Genomic DNA, 27,382 nt, shown 5'->3' with positions numbered 1-27,382 from the left:
TCAAACCTTCTGTTCAGCTCTGGCCATTCCAAAAGGAACATTTGAAATTCCCCTGGTTCATTGAAAGTCCATCTTTTTCCCTGGAAGAGGACATTCAGCCTTGCTGGGTAGTTCATTCTTGGCTGCATTCTAAGCTCTTTTGCCTTCCGGTATATTATATTCCAAGCCCTACGAGCTTCCAATGTAGTTGCTGCTAAGGCCTGTGTGATCCTGACTGCAGCTCCACGATATTTGAACTGTGTCCTTCTGGCTGCTTGTAATATTTTCTCTTTGACGTGGGAGTTCTGGAACTTGGCTATAACATTCCTGGGGGTTGGTTTTTTGGGATCTCTTTCTCGGGGGGATCAGTGGATTCTCTCCATTTCTATCTTGCCCTCTGCCTCTAGAATATCAGGGCAATTTTCCTGTAGTAATTCTTTGAAAATGATGTGAAGACTCTTTTCCTGATCATGACTTTCAGGCATTCCAGTAATTTTTAAATGATCTTTCCTAAGTCTGTTTTTCATATCAGTTGTTTTTTTCAATGAGATATTTCACATTTTCTTCTAATTTTTCATTTTTTTGGTTTTGAAGTCTTGATTCCTGATTTCTGGTAAATTCATCAGTTTCCCTGAATTCTATTCTTTGTCTGAAGGATTTGTTCTTCTCAGAGAATTTTCTTATCTCTTTTTCCATCTGGCCAATTTTGCTTTTTAAAGCATTCTTCTCCTCCATAACTTTTTGAACTGTTTTATCCATTTGACCTAAGCTGTTTTTTAGCATGCTATTTTCTTCAGCATTTTCTTGGATTTCCTTGACTAAGCTGCTGACTTCATTTTCACATTTTTCCTGCATCTCTCTTTTCCCAGTTTTTCTTCCAACTCCCTCATTTGATTTTCAAAGTCTTTTGAGCTCTATCATAGCCTGAGCCCAATTTCTGTTTTTTCTTGGAGTCTTTAGATGCAGGAGCTTTTGCTTCCTCATCTTCAGACTATTTTGATCCTTCTTGCACTCATTTGCAAAATATTTCTCAATGGTCTTCCTCTTGTTTCTTTGCTTGTTCATTTTCCCAGCCTAAGCCTGTTTTTTGGGGTGCTTCCTGAGCTTTTGGGACACTCCCACAAGGGCCTCATTGTGTGAGGTTCTGTCCTCCCTCCTGGTCTGTGAATGACCATAAGCGCCCCCCTCTGCCACGGGGCTGAGGTGGGGGGTGGCCCTGCTGTTCTTTGGAGGGGCCTAGACTGGGATCAGGATCTGAATGTGGTCAGAGCCCCAGAGTCCTGTTCCAGAGGCAGAGGACAGAGCTCAACAGTCTCTCTCTCTTCACTCCCCCTCCCTCAGCTAAATGGGCTCATGCCCTATGGGCTCCACCTGCTTCTGTTTCCTGGTCTAGGCTGCCGAAAGACCAAGCTGCTCCCTGTGTGCCCCGAGGGCTGGGCTCTACGTGCTCATTCTGGCAGAGGTCCCCTGCTGTTCCCCCACTTTGTGCCGGTGCTCCCCGGGGAGCAGCTCAGGAGACTCCCCCGCTGCTGTGAGCCGCGGCTCCCAGCTCCCTGGGGCTGCCCCCAGGAGGCTGAAGTTCTTTGGCTCTGGCGGGCCAGCTCTCTGATCCCGGGGAGCAGAGCCCTTCTGCTCTTCTCCAGTTTATCTTGAGTAGGAGAACTCTGCTCTTCTCCAGTTTATCTTGAGTAGGAGAACTGCCTCACTGGGTCCCTCTGTGGGTTCTGTCTCTCGAAAGTTTAGTTAGAGTCCTTAGTTTATGAGTTTTTATCAGAGAGCTCCTAAGACTCGATCCCTTCATGTCGACACCTTGGCTCCGCCCCATCCTGTGTGTTTTAAACCTCAGACTCTAGTTTTTTAAATTGGGGTGGGGGAAAGAGAGGGTCACATATAAGAATTGTACCTTTCTCTTTGCTCCCAATGAAAAAATTAAACATAAAACCAACCAACTTTTACTATGTCTTTTACTTTTCTGTGTCTTTTTTTATTTTTCTATGTCTTTAAAAAAAATTTAAATAAATGCCTACATAGAAAGCTCTTCAGGAGTATTCCAGCTGCTTTGAACTATTGTCATCTACTAACTTTGCCATGAGAAGAGATGTCCAAGAAGGGCAGGCTAGGTGTTTAACTCACCTGGGAAGACACATGGAAGCTCTGGAGATAGCTGAAAAATTGGTGAGTATGATATTTGGTCAATTTGGTTCTATTCTCCAGTTTGTTTTTGAAAATGCCTCTTACTAATGAAATGTACAGATTTTGAACTGTTGTTCTTTGTAATCAAAGAAGGCTGTGTCATCAAATGAATGATGACATGACTTGCATGGCATGACATGAATGTTGTGCCTTTTCCAGAACTATCATCCCTTTGGTATCTGATCTATATGATCTAGTATGAAACAAGATTTCTGGTGATGGCCTGGATCCTGTGGGAGCCCTATTTTTAAGATATGGGTTTTTCCCGTATCAGTGAAACACCTCAGTCTTTCAACAATGCTAGGCAGAACACCAGCATAGTTTTTTTGGGTGACAATTTTGTGACAATACGGTGTAGCTAACTTGTCTCTAAAATGGTCTAATCTTCAGCACAGTACAACTTTACATTAAAGTTTGAGCCTAAAAATTTCATTGTTGCCCTGTATCATTTTTTTTTCCTGAATAATGTTGAAACATCCCCAATTCCTCTGAAAAAACCTTATATTTTCAGAACTACTTCCCTCCTTAGAGGCAAACATACCTACCAAGTAGACCATATGTGTGGCCTGTTTAATATAGGAAACTGGATTGCTAGTGATAATCTGGATACAGTGGGAGGCCTTGGTCATTTAGATGGGGTCCCTCCCATATTTAATTGAGGCATTACAGCTTTGCAGGAATGCTGGGCAGAGCGACAGTTGGTATTTTTGGTGACAAGTTTGCAACATTGCAGTAAAGTTAACCCATCTCTTAATAGTCTAAATCATTAGTAAGGCGATTTCTGTGGTTAAGAATCCTTTGATAGTAGGGTTAAGCTTAACAGTCTCTTAATGGTCTCATCATCAATGCAGTATTTTTATGGTCATGAATAACTTGTTACACAATGGACTAAATCATCAATATGGTAATATTTGACCACTAGACCATGACAGTCAGGCAAAGCTAGCCTGTCACTCAACAGTCTGTGCTAGTCAGCTCTCTCTCCAGAGCCCAAAGACTTGGTTTCCCAGAAGCTACTTGGAGGGTCATGGGAATATCACTGCCAAATCACTAGTCACCATCAGTTATGGTTGAAACTACAGTGGTGTCTGGTCATTTTCAAACCTCTGACTTTCATTCTTAAGAAAAACATTCTTGGCAAATGCTTCTGCTCTAGTCTGTCTTGCACCAGTCCAAGAATTTCACCTTAAGTGGCACAGCAAAGACCCATGGCTCTCCCTCTGAATCAAAACCCCAGTTCTGAAATAAAACAAGGGTCATATTCCATTATTCCAGGAGACTCAGACTTGCTTTGAACACTCTTAATTTTGGACACACCCCAAGGATCCCTCAGCTCAGAGCATGCCAAGGGGGGGGGGGTGGAGGCTGGGACAGGCAGCAGACCACCAGCTTGATCCCAAGATCCAACTACTAGCTTTTTAACTGCAGCTATTGGAGCTGGAATTACCTTGACTGCTGCCACTAGACTTGATTCCTCTAATGGATCCTCATTAAAGTGTCCTCAGTCCAATTGCAGGGCCTCAGGAGTCCTTTACAGGACTCCTTCCAACCAGGTCCTTTTCTGGTACTCTTTCACTTTTATCTTTCCTAATTACTGTTCCCACTTGCTGTTTCTTGTTCAATTATTTTTTGTAATGGCTGCAAGCCACTCCTTAATTCCTGAACTTTTTAACATTCTGTAAAAGCAGTTCAGTGCTTGTCTCAATAAAGGCTATCTGCTTGTAAAATTTTGACATTCTCTCTCCTGTTTATTTTCTTTTTCCAAAACTTTTATTTCTAGGTAAAATTTACAATAAACTTTCTGCTTTACAACATATGTTTTCCTACAGTGCTTAGTGCAAGTGGACTTTTCAAAATTTTAATTAATGAGGTGGTATAAGTAAGTTACTATTGGAAAATGTTATATTTTCCTATAAATACAAATATTTTTGCAAGAATTTATAAGAATGCTTAGAGCTGTGAAGTATGCCCATATCATCTAGTAGAATATATAACTTTTCAGCAGATAGTTTACCTAGAAGAACTAGTCATTATTTTGCACACAGAAAGCAAATGACATGATGCACACAGAAGTGTTATTGAAACGTATATACCCATTCTCTCTATCATCTCTATCCCCTATCATCATTGCAAGCATCCCCCTCCCCAAAGTCATCCAGGCTCACCCCTTGTTATCCTTGTTTCCTTAACTGTACTCACCCATATCTGTCTTTTTGTCATTTTGACCTTCACAACAGGGTTTGTTTTTTGTTTTTTAGGTTTTTGCAAGGCAATGGGGTTAAGTGGCTTGCCCAAGGCCACACAGCTAGGTAATTATTAAGTGTCTGAGACCGGATTTGGACCCAGGTACTCCTGACTCACAACAGTTTTATATAATATCCTCTTCTCCATCACTTATCCCCCATCCTCTTTGAAACTCTCATGGCTGTTCCTTGGTCTATTGCAACAACCTTATAATTGGTCTCACCGATCCCATTGTCTTCTCCACTCCAGACCTAGTTCCTCTCAGCTTTTCAAGGCTGTCTTTGACCTTGTCATCTCCAGTTTCCCTTTGACCTCCACTCAATACAAGCTTCTCCGACACTTAAAGCCCTTCATGCTCTGGTCCTTTTGTACCTTTCCAATCTTAAACTTTACTTCACTCTGGACTGATATGTCTGCACTGACTTATTCTATTGCTGTTTCTTGCACACAATACTCCATTGCCAACTCCATGTCTTTGTACTGGCAAACTGCCATCCCTCAAATGTTCTACCTTCTCCCCTCTGCTTTGGGACTGCAGTTCTAAGTTCAAACCCCTGAGCTGCTCCCAGCTTCAGGGATGATCTCCTGTTGATTTGTGTATATCTTGTATGGGCACTGTTATTTATATATAGTCTTCCATTTCAAAAGCAAGCTCCTTGAGGCTCAGAACCAGGTGGAGCTCGGTTTCTGGTATATTGAGTGTCTGACTCCTTGTGTTGGTGTCTGGGTACAGGATGTCAGTGCCTTCCTTCCCTGTATACGTGCTGTATATGAAGAGGATTTGATTTAAGATAGTGGATGACAGATGCTTTCGCAAAGGGAGCTAGTTTAGACCCCTTCAATCTTTTACTTACATATACCACTTTCCTGGACCACAGATTTTTTTTTTTAGGAGTGAAAGTATGACTTGGGGACCTTTAAAGCCTAAAGTTACTTGCAGTCAGGTATCTTTGCCTATGTACTTTATTTTTCTTTAATTGAGAGGAAGCAGGTTTATATTTTCCTCCCATAGGCAGAGATGGGACTTGCTCTGGTATGAAACAGTGGTCCCAATTTGTTAAGACTTTTAGTTAACTTGGGAGAGTGTTTTGTTTTGGAGGAGGCCAAGAATATTGGCCTATCTCTGGCCAAGAATAATTGACCTCAATAACAGTTCCTGAGGAAGGCATTTGGATTCAATTATCATGCTTTGGGAAGCACGAGAAGCACTGAGAGCTTCAGGGCTATCCTGCTTAAGAAGTGTAAGCCAAGTAGAATTTGAACTAAAATATACACAAATCATCAAGGAATTAACTATGTTTTAAAACGGCCATGCAGAGTAACCAGTGTCCCGGGCCTTAAATTAGATCAAGCCTAAAAGAAATCAGACTTTGATCAATAAGAATTATGGAAGAATTTGAAAATGTCAGCTACAATTGTAATCAGTTTCTAGTACTAAATTTCTTCGAGCTTTAGAGAAACAAAACAACTATGAGGTACTACCTCAAACCTTTCAGATTGATCATTTTCCTTTTTAGTCATTTTAGCCAATGTTGGAGATGTGAAAATTGGGACATTATTGCACTGTTACGGAAGTTGTGACCTGATCCAGCCATTCTGGAGAGTAATCTGGAACTAATTCCAAACAGCAGTAAATGGATCACATACCCTTTGACCCAGCAGTACTAGACCTTTATCAAAAAGAAATCTTAAGAAAAAACAGAAAGTCTCAAAATATTTATAACAGCTCTCTTTGTAGTGGCACAGAATTGGAAATGGGGGATGCCCATCAATTGGAGAATGGCTAAACAAGTTATGGTACATGAATTTGTGATGGAGTACTATTATTCTCTTAAGAAATCACGAGTGGTCAAACTTTAGAGAAGCATGGAAAGAATTACATAAACTGATACTAATTGAAGTGAGCAGAACCAAGAGAATGATCAACTATGATGGACACAATTCCTCTCAGCAATTCAGAGATCAAGGACAATTCTGAGAGACCTCTAAGGACAATGCCATTCACAGCCAGAGGGAAAAACCACGGAATCTGAATGCATCCTATATTCACTTTTTAAAAATTTCTCTTAGGTTTTTCTTTCTATCTCAGTGGTTTTTTTTCTTTCTTTCTTTCCCCTTAGTTCTAATTCCTCTTATAGAAAATTACTAGTATGTAAATATGTCAAGCACAAATGTACATGTACAACTTTTACCAGGCTATTCTCCACCATGGGGAGGGGGAAGGGAGGGGGGAGTGGTAGAAAAACAAATAATAACTAATAAATTTGCAAATGGATGAATATTGAAAAACTACCATAGCATGTAATTGGAAAAATAAGATAAATTTTCTATTAAAAAAAATTTATTCAAGTTACCAATGCTCATCATTTCTTGGCTCCTCTTGACATTAGGACATGTGGGAAGCAGTTGAATATTTGATTGACTAGCACATATTTGTCTAAACTTGTAGATTTTTGAAAATACTATAGGATGTCAAAATATGTGTAACAATTTTCCATAAATTTTGAAAAATACAGCTCATTTTTGAATTTGTATTACAAGGAAAAATGTGCCTCTATTAAAGCTGCAAGCCTTCAATTCAGTATTTTAATATTTTGTTTTTCAGGGGAATGGAGCCACTAACAGTGACCATTTAACTACTGTACTCTACCTCCAGCTCACTATTTATTCAAGTCTGAAAAACTTAGAGAAAACAATATTGTGCCTACAAAAACTGATTTCTTTGCATCATTTTAATCCTTGGCATTGGACCAAGCTTGCAGAAGCTTACCTGAATCTTGGAATAGCTCTCTCATCTTCATTTATTTCATCACAGAAAGAAAAGAGCTTTACTTCAGATGACCAGGAATTCAAAGCCCCCCTCCCATCAGCAAAAAAAGATCCTTCTCTACAATTTTCCAAAACCTTAAATGGAGACTCTGGATTTTCTATGGGAACAAGTAGTAGCAGCTATATCCAGAAAAGTGAAAACTCCATCAGTGATGTTCAGCCTGTGGAACCAGAGGCCCCCTTGAAGCTGGCATTTCAGTCCTGGGCACCTGCATTATGGGCAGGAACTCAAATGAAGGCTTGTGCCTCCTTTGTCAGAGCCAGGTAAGCTAAGAATAAATGGAAAAGGCAGGAAAACACTGTCAGAGAAGGACTTTTCTGTTCTGTCGATCAATACATTGTAATTTTCTGGCTTTTGCTTTAGCTCTAATCAGTACAGGGTTTCAAAAGGATTTTCAGTTTTGTTTTGAGAGAAAGGGGGACAGTAAGATGCCTCTCTGTTATACAGCTCACCAGTTATTTTGTTGTTTTGATAGCTAAGAATGAAAGGCTATATGCTTCCTATAGAATATAGCTTGTCTTGCTCTCTGAAATAAATCTGAGAATTGAGAAAAGAAAATTGAATGTCATATTTATTCCATTATACAACTGAGAGTGATTCAGAAAAATCTGATGGATTGTTTTTAAGGTGACAAATTCTTTTTAGTGTGTACTCTTTAAGAAAATTACATGCTCAATTCTTTTGTCATTTGTATACTGAAGAATGGGAATAGATCTCCTTTAACTCATTCTACAGAGGAGTTCAGATCTCCACTCATTGGAAATTCAAGCCCCTCTGGTTTCTTTAACCATACAAATTCAGAAGAAAAAAAGGAAATTAGGTACTTGTACATTTTATGAGCAAAAAATAGAACTGCCTTGTTGTATATTTTTATCCAAGAACCTATTTTTTTCTTGGTTGTTGTTTTTTAGATTTTCTTTTCTTTTTTTTTTTTCAAGGCAATGGGGTTAAGTGGCTTGCCCAAGGTCACACAGCTAGGTAATTAAGTATCTGAGGCTGCATCTAAACCCAGGTGCTCCTGACTCCACGGCTGGTGCTCTATCCACTGCGCCACCTAGCTGTGCCCTGTGCCCCCCCCAACCTATTTTAAACCCAAAAGAATACTTTTAAATACTTTAATAAAAAACCAGTCTGAAGAACTTTATAACTATATATCTGCTTAGCAAATTCTATATTACTTCCACAGGAGCAGGCTGAAAACATTCAAAATTTCTTAGGATTTGACTCTTTCCTATCTCCTAAAGATGCTACTTAAATTCATAGGTATTAATTCATGTTATTTCCAAATAGTGGTGAACAGTAAGGGTATTTTTTCCCCTTAAATAATATTACTGATAAATGGTACTGTGTTCATTTTATGGGCAGTGAGTCAACAAAATAAAAAATGCAGTGCTAGGAAATCCCTCAGCTCTGACCTCATGGTAATGATTCCTAAGTAATCATAACTAACAGTATTTCCTAAGTGACTATATTTGAGCCCTTTGTGATGCTTCACTCAGATAACCTGTAACCTGACTGTCCTCCCATTATGGTTTTCAGGCTTTTGCTTCAGCTCACTCAGTCTCAGCAAACATCTTTTGCTTTGGAGAAGAACTTCAAGGCTCAGGAAGAAATTGAAGCTAAATTGAAAGGATTTGGTTTTGAAGAAGATACATTATTGCTGATTTCCAAGGTGAGTGTTCCCCTGAGATGGGGGCAGCTGCTCTGCCTCCTATTGGGAGGGACAGCGCACATGGGCTCACCCTCATTTCCACGCCAGGGAGGAGCCTTTTGTTGTCAGTTTCTCTCTACGACTCTAATCCCAACCATCCTGCAGTAGCTCCAGAAAAAGCCTGGGCATTGATTGATGTACAGTTTGGGGGCTTTGTAAACTGCCAGCTCACTGCAGGAACTGGGAGGGCATCTGGGCAGACCTTGTGGAAAACATCTTTCTTAGAGTGAAGGGAGCTCTGCCTCCTGTTATTACTGCCCTTCCTCTCTGGCACTGCGTTGTCCACTGGGAGCAACATTGCTTTTTCCTTATGAGACAAATGCTCTGTCCTTCTTACTGGCACTGAAATATGAAGTTGCTTCTGGGAGCTCAAGTCTCCTCCAAATGCTTCCACGTCTGCTAAACAGGTTTGAAGAGTGTGCAGGTCTGCATCCCCTCCATCAAATGAAGGAAAGCTTCAGTCATATCCTGAGTATTCTCTATTCCAGGTTAAAGAGCCATGGTGCTTTTGGTCAGTCAGCAAGTCAGCCTCTGTTAAACCTCTGCTATGTGCCTGGACTGTACTGCAGGAAGGATCACAGACTAATGGGAGAGGCAGGATCAATTGTAAATCACCTGTGGGGGAAGGCACTGACATTAAGGGGGATCAGAGGTGAAGAAGGGAGAGCATCGAGGGTGTGGAGGAAAGCTGGCAAAAGTGGAGTCTCAAGATAACATCTTTGGAGTAGCTAGGATCACAAGGTCACAAAGAATGCAGGACAACTAGAAAGCTGGGTCAGGGTCAGGTTGTAAAGGAGGATTTTTATAGTTAATCCTGGAGGAGATAGGGAGCTCCTGGACTTTATTCAACAGAGAGATGGCATGACCAGACCTGAGCTTTAGGAAGATAAATTTGACAGCTGGCTAAGTGGAAGATGGACTGGAGTGGGGAGAGACTTGAGACAGAGAATCAGCAGACTTTCAGTAGGGCAGGACTGAAGCAACATGTTGAAGATCCAGCAAAGGAGATTTAAAAAGAGAGTGATCAGACAGGTAGGAGAGAGCAGTGTCATGAAAATCTATAGAGAAGGGCAAATCATAGCAAAAAGGATGATCAACAGTGTCAGAGGCTGCAGAGAGGTGAGGATTGAAAAAAAGCTTTAGCAGTTAAGAAATCATTGGTGATTTTAGCAGTTTTGTTTACATGATGGTGTTAGACTGTGGTGAGTTAAGAAAATAAGGAAAGGAAGGGGAAATGTGGTGATGGCTATCTGGGGTGAGTTGTTCAAAAGAGGGTTTTCTGAGGATAGGGGAGAGAGACATGGGCATGTTTGTAGGCAGGTGGAAAGCAGATGCTAGACAGGGAGAGATTGAAGTAAGGGAAGAAGATGACCCAGGGGGCAGTTTCTGGATGGAGGGGATCACTTGTTCAGGCGAAAAGGGTTTTTCTTTGTCGGAAGAACTATCTCTTCATTTGAAATTGGAGTGGAGGAGATGGTGGTATAATGCATGTAAGGGATATGAGACGAAGAGGAGGGGACAAAAGGAATCTCTCAGCAAATGATCTCAATCTTTTCAGTGAAATATGAGGAAAAGTTCTCACAGCTGGGAGATATGAAGAGGAATGACAAGTTTTGGGAGAGTTGCATTGTTTTTCCTGATTAATATCACCTTCCTTTTGTATATTTCTATTAATTCAATTTATGATCACAGCTTTTTATGGGACCACGTGATAGTTTGTATTGAGCTTGTAATCAGCTAAAATTTCTTGTTCAGATGACTATTATCCCTATACTTAGACTTTAAAAAAATGAGATTAAATCATTTATTCTTAGATTTGGTCTATCATTCCAATTTTTAAAAAAAAAAATCTTTTGAGATTCTTGAATTCACTGTATTAACTAGCTGTCTTCAGCTTTTTTGTTACCTGGCCATTTGATAATGCTTCCATCAATGTCTTTATGTAAAATTTAGATTCTAAATGTTAAAAAAAAATTGAAACATTACAGCACCTCTCTCCTAATTGATCTTAGTTCTTTAATCGATAATTTTTGAATACGATTGTGCTACCAGTTAAAAATTCAATTTAATGAACGATATCTTTTCCACATCTTTCCATCTGTATACAAAGATATATATTTTTTCCTTTTTTTAAAAAGGGTTTTGTAAGGCAAATGGGGTTAAGTGGCTTGCCCAAGGCCATACAGCTAGTAATTATTAAGTGTCTGAGGCTGGATTTGAACTCAGGCACTCCTGATTCCAGGGCCAGTGCTTTATCCACTGTGACACCTAGCTGCCCCTGTACAAAGATATCTTGAGAAACTTTGTCATGCACTTTGAATCCATATAATAGACTGCAGCATTTCCCTCATCCACCAGTCTCTTGATGCTTTGAAAAAAGGATAATTTGGCATGACATGTTCTGATTGAACCAAGTTTCTCTCTTCCTGTATTTGCCTGGGTTCCTGGAACTCCCTTTTCTCTGAATGACTATATCCCTGTAAAGACATGGCTGTTCTCCAGAGTTATCTTTTAAGGAGTAAAATAGTAGCTTTTATTTGGTAGCTTTTATTTTTGCTATTTCAGTTTCTATTAGCATGGTTAATTGAGTCTTGATTACAAATAGGAAAAGGAAGTATGGCATAATGGATAGAGTGGTAGACTTGGAGTTAGCTTGACCTGGGTTCAAATCCTGCCTTCACATGCTTACTAGTTCTGTCATCATCTCTTGGAGCCCCAGTGATAAGTAAAAGACTGTTGTGCGACTCATGTAATAAGTAAGTCATCTTCCAAACATCAAAGCACTGTCTAGAATTCAGTTATTTTATTGGCATTTTTATCACAAAAAGACATATTCCTAGACTCCCTCTTCTTCCCTATAGTCTCAGAAGATTCCTGTCCCCAAAGTTCTTCCTTTTACATATTACTTCAAAAGCTCAGGCTGGAACATCTTCAGCTGTCATTCCTCAGATGTCTGTTGACATCCTCTTTTAGATGTCTCACCATTACCTAACATGTAAAAAATTATAAAACTGGTGTCCCTGGAATGGGTGCTAACCTTTTTTTTTTTTTTAATCCCTGACAGTATCATGCACATTATTGAATGAATGGAAGGACAACAGAATTTTCTTCTTGGTTTCCTTTGTGTCCTTTGGTTTTGTACCTCCTGCCATGTAAGCTTCGCCCTACAGAGCCCTCTTGAATTCCTCTGTATCTGGGCAGTCATTTTAGAGCTTTCCTTCTTGGGGGGGGGGGGGTGTTGTTTTTTTAGATTTTTGCAAGGCAAATGGGGTTAAGTGGCTTGCCCAAGGTCCCACTGCTAGGTAATTATTAAGTGTCTGACACTGGATTTGAACCCAGGTACTCCTGACTCCAAGGCTGGTGCTTTATCCACTGCACCACCTAGCCACCCCAGAGCTTTCCTTCTTATGAAAGAGTATTATGAGTGCTTTTCAATGTTGTCTTCCTCACACTTTTTCCATTTTCATGGTTACTCTTCCCTAATCTGGATTCTCATATCCCTTAGATTATTATAATAATCCTTTATTATGTGTGTGTATATATATATATGTATTTATATTTACATATATATACTTAAATATAATATGCAGTCTCTCTGCATTCAGGCAATCTTTCAGAAAACTGTTCCAAATGAATATCTTAAAAATGATTTAAAATACCCCTTTAGTCAAGTTACTTTCCCTCAGAAAAACTTAAAATATTAACTTCTCATAACCTACAGGAACAAACTTCCCCTACCCCCCAAGGCCTATTAAATTCTACTCTTTCCTACTCAGAGTTTCCAGGTGTGCCTTTTGTCTTCTCTGTGGTCCTTGGCTGGTACCAGTCCCTTAACTCAGCTGAAAGCTTTCCTGCTTCCTCTCGACCTTTCTGAAGACTACTTGGCCTTCAGAGTTCATCAAACTTTCCTTGACAGTGCTAGCCCACAGTCATTCCTGCTTCTTCTGGAGTTTCTAGCACTAAATGTTCACACCACTCATTTTTGTTTTAAAGATTTTAAATTTTCCAATTTAAAGAAGTCAGGGGCCTCAGGCTCATCCAACTTCTTGCTCCATGTATGAATCTCCTTCCTTAGTTGTCAGAAACCTGACAATGCCTCTCCCATGGTATGTCTGTTGGGGAGGGAGATGTAGAGAGGGGAAGGCTTAGGGATGTGAGCATGTCTTGAAACTGTAAGGTCATGGGAATCTTTAGGGATTTATGGAGGTTGGGGTGTGTTTGGGGCAGTGGCAGTGGATGGGAAGGGTTTATTTGGAAGTATATGTAAGGGGGGCAGCTAGGTGGTGCAGTGGATAAAGCACCAGCCTTGGAGTCAGGAGTACCTGGGTTCAAATCTGGTCCCAGACACTTAATTACCTAGCTGTGTGGCCTTGGGCAAGCCACTTAACCCCATTTGCCTTCCCAAAAACCTTAAAAAAAAAAAAAAGTATATGTAAGGGATCAGCTAGCTGGAAGGTTAAAAGAGCTGGCTTCTCTTTTTTCCAAACTAGATTCTAAATTTCGAAGTCAGAAACCTTAAATGCTTTTTGTAGTTCTTTTAAAGATCCCTTAAGAAGTGATGCTTCATCTCCCATTCTTTAGAAGGGGGGAAAAATTATCATTTAACACTAGATTTAGACACTCATAAAACAGTCACCTGATCAATTTGTAATTTACTTGCTTTTGCTTCAAATAACAGTTTAAGGCCATTTGAAGCATTTTTCTTAAGGAGTTGCTTGTGCAACTGTTATTGTAGAATTTTCATTTGTTTTACAACTACTTATTGAATATATTAAGGTTTTTGTTTTAGTTTTCATTTTACTTGATGTTGCTTGGCTTGATTTAATCCCTAGAATATGAAATAGTTTAAGATTTCTCTTTGCACATTGTAGCCAATTTAATCACAAATATTGGTCATCAGCTATGAATTGATAGCCACTTTAAAGCTATTTTTTTTCCCTATCAACTACCTTTGGAAAAGCTTCACAGAAAAGGTGGTCCAAATTCCTATTCAGATGGTCCCAAATTCAACCCAGAGTTTTGAAGATATGACCAAATATAATTTTCATAGACCTACTCCTCTCCAGTAGGGAGCAGTAGAGTGTCCTTTTTATGCTCTACATAGCAGTTGTTCAGTTTGTTTTCCTTCATTATATACATTATTCCCTAATGCCCCTCATTTCTCACTTTGACTGGTCTCAGCAGTTACTTAGAGAGCCTTCTGTCTCCATAGCGATTGCATGTTTTGCACTTCTAACAGAACAATGCTTAGAATAAATTTTAATCCCAAAAGGCAAGGAAATGCTTCTTGACTAGGCCTCTCATGGTTTGACAAGGAGTGAGGAGGACCTTGAGTTGTACCTCCACTAGCAGAATGTGCTTGATACAAAAAGGTTAGACCATTATTCTGTGAGAACTGAATCCGACCATTGGTTCCATCCATTTTTATGGGACTTTAATGGGAGGTGAGATTGAGATGTAAACAACAACAACACTGTGGAGCTAAAAAAGAACGTTCCATCAGCACAAGAGGATGAGCATCTCCTCTCCAGGTTGGAAATGTCTCCATTACTGCTCTCATTTGGAAGTATTTAAAAGCAGTAGTTCATATTCTTTTCTCTCTTTTGTCTGTCTGCTGCCTATTTTATTGGAAGTGTGTGGGTTTTTTTTTTTTTTCCTGCTGCAGGTCATGAGAGAAGATCTCATTCCAGAAAAAATAAAAGACGAAGTTCATGCAGAGGTGAAATGTGTAGGCTCTGAAGCCTTGACTGCCCTGGTAATTGCATCTTCCAAAGAATTTGAAGACAAATGGTTCAGAAAGATCAAAGACCATTTATGTCCCTTTGAAAATTTGTTTCACACAGAGATACGCATCTCATCTTAGCAGCCCATTAAAACAAAACACACCAAACAATCTTGTTCTGGATTATCTTGTTTTATTTCATTTATGGCTGTGGCACAAAATGAAACATCAAATTGGGCTTTTTTATTCTTTTTTTGTTAAATAGCTCTTCCCACTTCCCATCCCCAAGATTATTTCCATTGTGTTTCATGTCCTTTTTTTGTTTCTTTTAGAACTTTCAGTATATTCACTTCTATTAAGGATTGAACTGTAAACCCTTTTTTGAAAACCCTGAGAAAATTCATGTTATTTAGCACCAGTGAGTTAACTGACATTGCTGAATACTGCCCAAGTCTTGAAGGCTCATGACAGTCTTAATTTTCTACCACAAATGTCCCCACTTGTTTTTGTGAACCATCTTTAATCTTCATTACTGTACTCAGTAGAGACCTCTGGACAGCATGCTCTTTCAAAACTGTTCTTGTGTCTCGTCAGAAGTTTGGTGGTCTGCATTGCTTAAGATCCTCAAGTTACAAACCAGGAAACATTTGAGTGGGAGAAAAGGAAACACGACATTGAAAACCTTTCTAAGAAGATTATCTTTATGAGCCTTTCAGTCACACACACAGGACCAGAGCACTTTTTATGGCAGAATTGTGTTAGACCAAAAAAAAATCCTATAAATCATAAAAAGCAGATAAAATACCTTTTTGCATTGCTCCTATTTCTAGGCAATTGAAGATTAACAGGGCAGGAAGGAAATCCAAGTTTGTCTTCATCCTTTGCTCCTTGTTTTAGACATTTTTGCTCAACTTTCAGACCCCCCCCCCCCCCATAAGAATAGGGAATGTCTAATGTGAATGAAGTTTGGATTTTTTTTTTACAGTTTAAGCTATACATCTAATAATTGGTTTGTCTTACTAAATTTCAGTCTAGTTAATAAATATTTGCAGGATATGGGGAAGTTATCTAAAATTCTTTTAGGCCTGCCCTTAAAGTTGGTCCAGAAAATCTGATTTGATCCTTTTAAGGTAGGACTTCCTGCCCTCTGGAGTATGGGAATTTTAAAAACATTTTGATAACTATTTCAATATAATTGTTTTTCTTTGCAATCATGTATTTTATTTTATGCATTTGGAAAACATTCCATAGACTTCTCCAGCCAGCCAAAAGGTCTATGAAATAAAAGGTTTAGAAGCCCTATTCTCTTTGTTCTAAAGGATGAGTGGGTAGGGTTAGGATGAAGGGGAAGGAGGAAGATTTATGGAGATGGGAGGTAGCTGCAAGAAATTTATTTCTGGGAAATTCTGGGGCTAGAAGAACCATGATTAGAACCCACCCTACTCTCCCATAGATCCTCAAGTAAGGTTGCCTCTTCTAGCTGTATATAGCATCTGGAGCCAAAGAACAAGCTTCTATTTCTAGCATATTTGATGCCATTTTTGTTTTTAATAATATTTTTCATACCTCTACTTGAAAGTCTGAACCACATTCCAATGTCTTTAGTGATTTTATTTGTGATAGTGAATTTGAAAAAGTTACAGGAACAGCCTTTGTGATTAAGTATTATGCTTCACTCCTAATGGGTGGAATCTTATGGTGTTATGATATTCATTTGGATACTTTCATCTGTTACCACTTGACATTATCACTGGGGAACTAGCCAAATGAATGTGCATAAGCCTCTGTATTTTATGACAGCTTATCCAGAGGTCAGATAATAGAAAAGAGTAGATGTGCTGCTGCCTAGAGGGTGAGGAATATAGAAGGAAAGCACATGAGGGTAGAATCATGCCACAATGGACTAGTGGATGTTGGTGGAACTTGATTGAGGATAAAGAGTTGAATTTTAAGAACTGTTCTTGCAAGGCAATGAGAAAATTCCAGAGATGACATGGGTGTTGGGGGAAGAGAAACAAATTATGTGGTTCCCCCAACCAGATGCTACCAAGGCTGTTGTGCTTCAGAAAAATTCTACGTTCATTCAAGTCAATAAAAATGGTGAATAGATTAGGACTAGACACCAATCTTGAGGACTTCTGCCTAAGGCCACTCTCTAAGTAACTGTCAATCCCTTTATCAGTGTTTGTTCAATTTCTTCTGAATTCATCTTAATTATATCATCAAATCTCCATATTTTCAGTATAGTATGAGAAGTTGTCTTATGCAAGTGTATTGTCTTTGGCATTTCCTTTGCCAAGAAAATCTGATAAGCTCGATCTAAGTATGTTTTATATATAGTGAACCCATTCTAGTACCTATTGATTACCATTATTTCTCAAAGCACTCTGACATAATTATAGAGGGATGGATTCCTAATGAAAGTGATGCTTAAATTTAGTCTTGGAAGGATCAGTGGAATTTCAGCAGAAAAATGGGCTATTCTAAGTGAGAGTATTGTGAAGTAGACTAGTATTCTAGGAACATCAGATAGCCTTGTTTGACTAGGAAGAAGGGGCATGAAATAAGACTAGAAAGGTAGCTGAAGTCTTCCTTGTGGAGATTTTGGAATCATGTCAAACCAAAGAATTTGAACCAATTATTGTAAACCAACAAAAAAAAAAGATTAAAAATTAAGTGAGCAAGCATTTATTAAGCATTTTCTAAGTGCCAGCCTCTGTATTGAGCATTAGGGGATGCAAAGAAAGGCAAAAATAGGGGAGACAGCTATGTACAGATTAACTGGAGAAAAGCTCAAAGGAAGACAGATAAAAGGGGAACTGGAAAGGAATTCTCAAAGAAGGTGGGATGTTAGTTGAGATTTGGAAAAAAAAAAAGATGAGGAAGAAGAAACATTCTAGGACTGGAGGGCAACCTGTGAAGACAGAATTGGGATGGAGTAAAGAGGTGAGAGTTAGTGGAGTAAGGTGTAAGACTCAAAAGGTAGAACATCAGATTTTGAAGAGCTTCCAAAACCAAACACATGACTTTATGTTTGATCTTGAAGGCAATAGGAAGCCATTGGAAATTATTTGGATAGAGATGTAGACCTATGCTTTAGGAAGATCATTTTGACAACCAAATGGACTGGAATGGGGAAGGATGAGGCAGGAAGACCAAGCCATTGCTATAGTCCAGGCATGAAATGATAAGGGCCTGTGACACTCAGAGGAGAGAAGGGAACATATATAGGAGAAATTACTAAGGTAAAATTGACAGGTCTGGGCAATGATTGGATGAGGAAAGTGAGTGAAGTGTTGACACCCAGGTTGATGACTGAGAGGATGAATGGGTGAGGCCTTCAACAACAGTAGGGAAGTTGTGAAGAGTGTTTGGGGAAGATAGTTCAACTTTAAACATACTGAATTTAGGATATCTGTGAGACACCCATTTCAAGATGTCCAGTTGTCAACTGGAGGTAAGAGATTGGAGATCAGGACCAGAGAAAAAGATGTGAGAATTATGTCCTTAGAGTTGATTGAGTCCCCAGGAAATGACAAAATCACCAAGCCAAAATAGTATAGAGGGAGTAAAGAGCCAAGGACAGAGCATTAGTGCATGTGGGCATGACCTGGATGAAGATCTAGTAAAAGAGACTGATAAGAAACAATCAAACAGATAGGAGAAAAGCCAAGCAGTGTCAGAGGCTGTAGAAATGTTTAGAAGAACGAGGATTGAGACAAGACTATTAAATTTGTCATTAAGCAGCAATTTTAACTTTACCACTGTTACCTACAATTGATTCAGGGCCCAGACCTCCAGTATACTGATTTGAGCCTTAAGGGAGGAATTCTGGAGGAACACAAACAAGGATTACAGATGAAGTTTGTATCCACAATAGTTCTACAGATGTATTAAATACAATTTGCCATGGAAAAGGCCACAAAGAGACCAGTTCAGAGGATATTGAAGTATCTAAAAGAAACAAATGAATTGTCTAGGATAATGGTAGGATGGAAAGAAGAGGGTCGATATAAGAGGTAGAGCGGTCAAGACTTGATAATTGATTGGACATGGGGTAGGGGAATAAGACCATAGGATTATAGATTTAGAGTTGTAAGGGACCTTAAAGAAGGCATCTTATCTAACTATCCCCCTCATATTCCAGATGAGGAAACCAGCCAAGAGCAGGAAGTGACTTGGCTGAGGTCACACAGGTAATAAGAGGCTAAGCTAGGATTCAAACTAAATTCTCTAAAATCTGGTAATCTTTGTGATGCATCAGATAAGAGTCAAGGATGATAATGAAATATGAGTCCAGGAAAGAAGAGTAATAATAAGAGAAAAAAGAGAAGACATGTTCAAGTGGAGGTTTTCTTTTAACAGGACCCGAATTTAGGCCAGCTTGAATTTGCAACCTTATTTGTAGACCTGAAAACTTTGGTAGGCATGCATGCCAAGAAATAAAAACCATTTGCCTTTAGTTCCCCACCCATTCCTCTTGAACCAAACTCCAGTTCAACTTTTATGATGGTCCAAGATCTTCTCTGTAAGACCCAGCCATATTTCTGTCCCTTGAACCAATCAATAAAATAGGATATTAGTAATAAATATTAGATACCCACTATGATCAGGATGCTTCCCCTTCTGGATTCCACCTGTGATCTGAGGAGTATGGAAATCTTCATAACCACCAGTTGAAGACATGTAAGCCCATGTCTCTTGGGTTGGGAGGAAAAGGGAATGTTCCTCTACTGTCTATGAGCCACATTTTTTCCCTCTTGGGTTGACATTAGTGCTCCAATGAAATGATTCTTCAGTGATTTTGAATGTGATATACTGCTGAGGGAACTTGAGAGGGTAGGGTGGTAGGGGTTTATTTCAGGCTACATACTAAATTTATCTATTTTGCCTTTAAAGCAGTATAAATTCAGTGTACTAGACCACTGACTAATTTCCTCAGCTAGTAGCTTAAAACCATTTGTAAGGAAAAAGGCTCAGACTGTTATTTGAACACCCAAGTCAATACTTTCTTTCCGGGCTCATTCTGAGCACCTGAATAAACCTAATAAACCTAAGGGAAGTTTTGACCTGAGGAAGAGGACCATAAGACCAAAAGAAATATTAAGTCATCTAGACCCTCTCCTGTGTTAAGAGCTATGTTAAGCTTTCTCAAGCAGAAGAGAACTGATTATCTTTTGAAAGACTTCCAAAAAAGGAGATTATCAAACTTGAATAACAAATATTAGTGTTCAGTATTCCTCACTTTTGAAAATTCTTATATCTAAATTAAAGCTCATATGTTAGTTTAAACATTTTCCTGTTCTGCAGAATTGAACAAGTGGTGGTCCTGTCCTTTAGGTGAAAAACTAGTGTCATGAGGTCTTTTTTCATAACTTTCACCTTTAGGCAAACAGTCCCTGATTTTTTTCCTTCCAACCAGGTCTTAGTCATGGGTCAGAGGCTCTCTTCCCTATCTGAAAGACCTGAGTAAACTTTGAAGACTTCTCAGTTACTCCCTCTGAAGTAGAGTTGCTGACTTTTCTTACAAGTACCTAGGTTCATAAGACTTCAAATAGTAACACATTTAGAGGTTAATAGAGAAACCTATCTTGTGAAAGCCCACAGAAAATACCAATACTCACCAATGAGCAACCCTTTCCCCAGAAACCTGCCCTCAGTTTTGCTCTGAGTCAGGTTGCTTAGTCATTGCAACACTGGCTGCTTTTGGAGATGCTGCTGTTGGCTTATCCTCATTGAAGGTCAGCTTAGTACAGCTCTATTTAGTTCCCAGAAGGTCCTTGATGCTGGTCCCCCTTTCCCTTCTCTTGCCTAGGCTCATTTAGATGCTCCCTTGAGATGATGGCACTTGCTTCCTGAGGGAACAAATTATCCACCTCTTTGCCCACTGGAAAGCTCTCTCTCAAGTCTGTGTCTTAGGGTGTTCGACGGCATGAAAGAAGCTCCAGACAAGAGGGCCTCTTTTTCTGAAACCTACATATGATGTGGTTTTCTAACCCCCAGGTTCATACACAGGAGTTAAAGAAACCACCTTCAAAGCAGATCCCTCTCCCTAATTTCATGTTGGCTCCTAATAGTCCTGATAGAATGTACCCTTTTTCCCTTGGTACTAGGGTTCACTCCAATGGTCTAGAGACTGGGAAGAGTGGACTCTCAGGTCCACTGAAACTTTCTCTGGACAAGTTTTACTCAATTTACCCAGGACTGCTCCCTAAAACATTTCCTAGAAGGAAGACAGTCACTCCAGCTCTGTTTGCTTCATAGCATCAAAAGAGAGCCACTTCAATGCCACCCGAAGCATAACTAACTTCTCCAATATCTCTGACAAGCAATTATTCAGCTTCTCTCCCTGAAGACCTCTAGTCTCATCCTGTCTGCCCAAGATGCCTATTAATGTTTGGACAAGCCACCATTGTTAGGATTTCTTTAATTTTTAACCCAAATTTGTTTCCTTGCAGCTTCTACCCACTGTCCCACTTCTGTTATCTGGGAACGAGCAGAATAAATCTAGTCTCTTTTCCAAAGGAAAGCTCAGATGGCTTCTAAGTTTTTGCTTAAATATCTCCCATTCTTTTCATTGAGTCTTGTATGGTGTGGTTTCGAGACTTCACCTTAACTCTTTTGGTTGCCTCTTTTCAGTGGAAGCCTTAAAGTGCAGTGCCCAGACAGTCCTATGGGGTGATCTGCCAGGGCTCTTTAACTGCTCTTTAACAGACTACTGTATACTTACAGCAGCCTCTATAAATAGGAGGATTGACAGGGAGAGGCATTTTAAGTTTGGTCCAGGTGCCCTTGTAAGTGCATTTGATGATATTGCTATCATAGTGCCCTCCCACCCCACTCTCTCCACTATTCCACTCTCAGATAATTGAGGTGCATAGCAGCTGTCAACTGTACCCATTCTTTTCCTGAAGCCCTCTGAACCCTCTCCATATTTTTCATTTATATCCTTAGTTATGGAAAGGTAGGGATTGAATGAAGAAAAGGATTAGGTTGTGAATTATTCCTATGTGTTATGCTCCCAATTAGGTGTCCCTTTTACTATTTGCCTTCCCATTCAACATATTCTTTGTATACTCTCTAGCCCTCTTAAGAAGACATTGGCATTTAAAATGGTGAGAAAAAAGCCTCTGAAACTCACTTTTTTATAGATCCCATTCTTGAGGAATAGCCATCAGAAATGTACTCTTGTTGGCATCCTGCCAACTCAGAAGACTCATTAGGAGGTTTTTCAGTAGATATACAAGACATATGTCTAGTCTAGTGCCTCATTTGTATTGGAAAAAGTATAGGGTTTTCAGAAAGCTTGTTCAGAATGTGAACAGGCTGACCAGAGTATAGTCAGCAAGCAGTTTCCTTGATGTGTGAAGCTCTGCCATTCTGGTTTGGTAGCTCCTGTAAAACTATTTCTTTTGAGCAGTGTAACCTGCCTTGTAGCAAGCTCTAGCTGCTGTAGACACTATCACTACCTTCCTACTACCTATCACTGGAAACATCTCTAACCTTTTTTGGAATCTTCTATGCCTAGAAAATCCCACTCTGGAAGCATGTGTTCCTTCACAATACCTACTACCTCTCTGCCTGTGACATCAGAGATGGGAAATCAATCAGATCTCCTAGAGTGAGATATATAAAATGCCTGGCACCCAGTTATGTCATTGAACAGCCTGCATCATCAAGCTGCACCACTGGAATGTCCTAGTCTCCCTTTCCTGTCCCCAGGTTGGAGGTTTTGTCTACCTTTGTATTTATCTCTTGTTGCTCCATCCCTGATTTTTTGTCCTCTGGCATCTCCTTAGACCTAGCCTTTTCTTAGTTGAACAAAAATATGGTGCTTTAAGCAGACACAAAATGCCAACCTCTTTTTTTTTTAATCCTTTAAATCTCCCCAACTCCAATGCACCAGGACAAACTTTTTATACCAGAAGCCTAGTGAATTTCACAAAGAATTAGAGTGGATTCCCTGATTTTCCTTAAATAAGAACAGCTCAATTGGAAATCCAGGGAGGAAAGATGAGGCTTCCAGGCCCAAGTCACAGACCACAAAGATTGAATTGAGACTCCGACCCTCTTTCATTCATCTACATAATGTAGCTCACAAATTGGGCTTATGCATAGTTATGTTTGACATAGAATTTCAGAGTTAGGGTTCTCACAGGCTATCTGGCCTAATCCATACCCTCAAAGAATCTTTTCTATAACTTTGACAAGTGAACATCCAGCCTTTGCTTGAAGACTTCCATTAAGGGGAACCCACTTCCTTCAAAAAAGCTCACTCCATTTTTAAATTGCAACTGCAATTAGCAGGGAGCCTTTTTCATAGCCAAAGGGTGACAGGTAGACTCAGGAACCTAAAAAATTTGAAGTGCATACTTTTCATACTTTTCCAATTCCATAGACTTTCTTTGACCCTCTTTAAGGATTGCTAAAATAATTTCCTTTTTCTGTTCAGTAGTGACCAGTCAAACCTACTACACAACTGTGGAGTTAAGATTGCTGACACTACACCCCAAGGTGATTTCAGTCCTGGGAAATTCCAAGAATTTATGCAAAACCACTCACAAAATAGTGGAATGTCTGGTGACTCTGCTCCTCCATCTTTATCATGAGGGACTAGGGTCTGTTAAATTCCTTGGAGGCTACTCAGAGGTCTATTATCAAATATGGTTTCAACTGGGGGAGAAAGACAGTGGGCACCAGGTAGTAATGACTTTCATGTTGATCTACTAGTTTTCCTTCCTCATCCCCTACCTGGTTGACCACAGGATTTTTTACAGTGCTCTTTGAATACTACAAAGACATATTGCATGAATTTACAATATCAAAGCAGGATAAAATGAAACAAGGTCCAAAAAACTCTGTAATATCTAGAGTTTATCTTCAATCACAGAGGCAGAGGCAGATAATAACAAGTCACTTAAAGCCAAGGGAATGATGAAAGATATTACTGACCAAAGATGAGGGTCAGGTATGTGTGAAGCTGGATTATAAATTAAAATTAAGAGATCCTTTCATGAACATGTCTCTGATAGTGCAGATGCATGGGAAAGGGATGCCAGGGCTAGATAAGTATGTTGAAGAACCTTTATGAACCTAATTTTTTTTTCCATTCCCTCTGCCATGTCAACACAACCCAAGAAGCGGCGAAGCAATGTTTATGGAGTGAGACCCAGACTCAGCAATTCACTTCCTGGCCTGTTTTATTATAATTTAAAATTGAAATGAAAGCATGCAAACACATTCTGGAAACAGAACCATTCAGTGGCTCCATACTATTCAGTGCCCAGCAGCACTTTTCTCATTACAGTAGAAAAAGGGAAGACCAATTAAATGCACCCAAGGGATTATTTCCACTCCCTGGAAAACCCAAACATCTTGGTGATATCCCTTCTATGCCCTACTTTATAGGTACTGGATATTGGCATATTTTAGGGGTGTTGTTAGTCACGACTCCAATTTGGAGCTGCCGAAGGCTTTCCTAATTATATCCTTTCCTTGTAGCACCTGGCCCTGTGTTTCTGCCTCTGGGTATCACCATTAGCCAAACCTTCCTTTGTGTGAGTTAAAACATCCCATAATAACTTAAATGTTTTGAGCATTCATTCATTAGGCAGTCTAAAAAAAAGTCATGAGCTCTTTTAACTCTGGTGACTACTTCTATGTTCTGTATAGAAGCCCATAGATTCCTTCCCCTCCTAATTAAGAAAGGGACTATGGAGAATTTTTCTCCCCATTTCCCTTCAAGATATAGGCCATGGTTTACCATTGTTCTGTTGCATATTCTCACCTGAGAAAGGCATTCTTAGAAAGTCTTCTTAAGCATGTCTTGTAGATAGACAAATTCATATCGATGCCTAAATTTGCATGTCTGAATTATTTACAGCTATTCCTTGCAGTTTTTCTGACACATGTTTTTCAAAAGGAAGCTGTGAAAGTGAGTGACAGCTTCTCTGTGTCAGTGTCAAACAGCTTCTAGGATATCAAGGGAAAATAGAGAGAGCCTCTGTATGTGACTCATGTCTGCTCTATATGTGACAGTCCTAACACAAGCAAATTAAGAATAAGGAAGCTGTATGTGGGCTTGGTAACATAAGACTTTCTACTGTCCATCAATAATTACCACCGGGTTAAGGTCCTAAGTTTATGTAGTCCTCAGGAATTTAGCCCTACTAAGTTCAGTAATATTGAGATAGTCTGTGGGTGCCTGGAGGGGAAGCCGGAAGCCTGAGTCAATAGCAGATGGATACTAGATTTTCATAAGGTAAAAATAACCTAGAACCAAGATTGGGGAATTAAAGTGAATGTTTAGGGCCTAAGGGAGGTAGAAGGCAAACAGTAAGAAAGGAGCTAAACTCAGTAAAGTTGATTGTATTGAACATCTATTTTTATATTCAAGTTATATTCATGCTTTTGGTTTTTTGTACCCCAGTAATTCCTGCTATACCTATAACCTTAGCCATTGAATCTTCCTTAATGAAGGAAAACTGTTAAGGAGTCCTGACTGACAGAATAACCACTTCTGAAGCATTTGGATGACTTATTGTTAGAAAAGAGAAGAAAGGGCAAAAATAAAAGAGTCAGGATATTCATCAGCCTTCACTGAAATGGAGACAGGAACATTGATAAGTTATGGCTCAAGAGAATCATGTCCCAAGTTTCTCTAATGAAAGGCCTTTTCACTTTGGTGAAAGGCTCTGAGTTGTGGGATCTGGCTTAGAGGAATCTGATCAAGACAAATTGGGTTGAGGTAATTGGAGCTTGGAGCAGGGTTGGCAAGCAAGGAAGTCATTTCCAAGGAGTTGCTTCTGAGCATCCAGAAGTGATGTTTCTACATGGTCAGTTCACCAGCCATTGCTGAAGGATGTGGATATATGCTCACTTCTACAGCTGTTCACATGTAGCGATATCCCCCTATCCCTCCACCTCATAGTTCTCATTTTAGAATTATCTATATAGAATCGTAGTAGTATAATAGGGTCCCGGATACCTCAGATCCCCAGTACCATTCTATCCCTGAATTAATCCCTCCAAAGCTGTTGTATCTTTTGAGCCAAATCAACTTTGCACTCTCCTGACCTCTAGGGAAACCTAGATCACATGTTGCTTTGCCAGGGTTAATACCTGAAATTATCCAAGGATTGCTGGAGAAGATAATTTAGGAATACAATTTCCAGTACCTGGTCCCTAAATTATCTTGTCTGTGACCTAGTTTCTCAGGGGTACTCCAGAATCATGCTCTTGAATTCCCATTTCGTGATAGCAGTAGGTGGGCATGCTGCTTTGATTTCCAGGGATGAATTTTTTTTTCTGACTGCTCTGGATTGGTCAATCTTAGGGCAGCTGGGGACAGGAGAATAATATCACCATTATCAAGACATTGAGTCATTGGATGAGATTGAGACATTGGAGTCAGGAGGATAGGAGTTCAAATCTGGCCTCAGACACCTGACACTAACTGTGTGATCTTGGGCAAGTCACTGAACACTGATTGTCTCACATCCAGGGCCACATTCAGTCATCCCCATTTGTATCTGGCCACTGGACACAGATGGCGCCAGTGGAGAATGTGTGACCGGTGACTTAGTACACCACCCATCACTCAAATTCAACTTTTGAGGGAAAAAGTGAGGCTGGTGACTAAGCATGGCATCCCCTCGCTCAAATCCAATTCACATACTTGTCATGGCATCCCCTCCCTGATGTCATGGTCTTCAGTAATGAAGGATAAACATTATCAGAACCTCCCATCCACAAATCACAAAAAAATCTCCCAGGAAACATAAGCCCTGGAGGTCAGAGGTGGTTTTTCACTGTTTTTTGCAACCTTTGTGGTGAGTTCAGTTCTAAGGTGTTCAATAAGTGTTTGTTCAATCAAACTGAAGCCTAGAATATGCTTAGTAAACCTGAGTTGGGATATCAAGTGAAACCAGGGACCAGAGGCCAAGCCAGTATAAGGGATTGGAGGTGAGTTTGTCCGAGTGTCATTAAATGTCTTCAGGAATTTTTTTTCCTAAGTTAATCTCTCCACTGAAGGCCATTAGCCTTTTAGGCGGGGTCCAGTTCCTGGGATTTTAGGGCCAAAAGTATGTCCTATCAAAAGTACAGAAGACTCAATCCCTACCCTGGGTAGTATTCAAGGAACTATTCAGACACCAGGTGAAGCTTGGAAAAGGGCCTCCACCCAGGAGCCAGCCTGGCCCCTAGACCCATCTCCTCCAACCGAAACCTCCCAGGCCCATTGTAGACATTGAGCTTGCTGTAGAGGCCCACAGGGTAGTCGGTAGTATAATGCCTCATCTGGTAGCTGGCCTGGGGTGATAGAGGTGCCCAGGGGATGTAATTCCTTCCATTGTTGAAGGAATGGACTCTGGTAAGTGGGGCAGTTGGAGTAGAGGGGCTACTTGGCCCTGAATGCACAGCATGGGACAAGGGGTGGTGAGGATTACTACCAGAAGATGGATTGCTGAAGGGGTCTGAGGCTGTGTGGTCACTAGATGGGCTGCTGCCGCCAGTGAAGCTGTCCTGAGGGAACTTGGACCCTCCCTTCAGCTGGAGGGGCCTAACCAGCCCAGGAGATCTCTGGCCCATCACAGGTGTAGAGGAGTAGTACAGGTGGCGGAATTCCTCCTCAAACAGTTCTACAGCCTGGCCTGTGAACTTGGAGAGGAAGTTTCGGTGGACTTGGCCACAGAGCCATGAGAAA

The 27,382-nt window shown here is 40.1% G+C and overlaps 2 protein-coding genes across 3 annotated transcripts in view; one reads left to right on the top strand and one right to left on the bottom strand.

Moving 5' to 3' along the window:
* CXH8orf76 (chromosome X C8orf76 homolog) overlaps nucleotides 1-21,440 on the top strand; it is a 25,096-nt gene extending 3,656 nt beyond the window's left edge. The window contains exons 3-6 of one of the 2 annotated variants that reach the window (XM_074201577.1): nucleotides 2,011-2,154; nucleotides 7,232-7,509; nucleotides 8,786-8,918; nucleotides 14,623-21,440. In XM_074201577.1, coding sequence (XP_074057678.1) covers nucleotides 2,011-2,154; nucleotides 7,232-7,509; nucleotides 8,786-8,918; nucleotides 14,623-14,820 — 753 coding nt within the window. In that variant the 3' untranslated portion in view covers nucleotides 14,821-21,440. Of the gene's footprint in view, nucleotides 1-2,010; nucleotides 2,155-7,021; nucleotides 7,510-8,785; nucleotides 8,919-14,622 lie in introns of both variants that reach the window. The other variant, XM_074201576.1, reaches the window with a different exon arrangement.
* FAM83A (family with sequence similarity 83 member A) overlaps nucleotides 13,433-27,382 on the bottom strand; it is a 40,494-nt gene continuing 26,544 nt past the window's right edge. The window contains exon 4 of the mRNA XM_074201575.1: nucleotides 13,433-27,382. Coding sequence (XP_074057676.1) covers nucleotides 26,821-27,382 — 562 coding nt within the window. The 3' untranslated portion in view covers nucleotides 13,433-26,820.

This window comes from Macrotis lagotis, chromosome X, assembly GCF_037893015.1.
Source record: "Macrotis lagotis isolate mMagLag1 chromosome X, bilby.v1.9.chrom.fasta, whole genome shotgun sequence".
In the NCBI taxonomy this organism is placed as follows: Eukaryota; Metazoa; Chordata; class Mammalia; order Peramelemorphia; family Peramelidae; genus Macrotis; species Macrotis lagotis.
The sequence above is the reverse complement of the archived record's forward strand: the minus strand, read 5'-3'. Positions and strand labels throughout refer to the sequence as shown.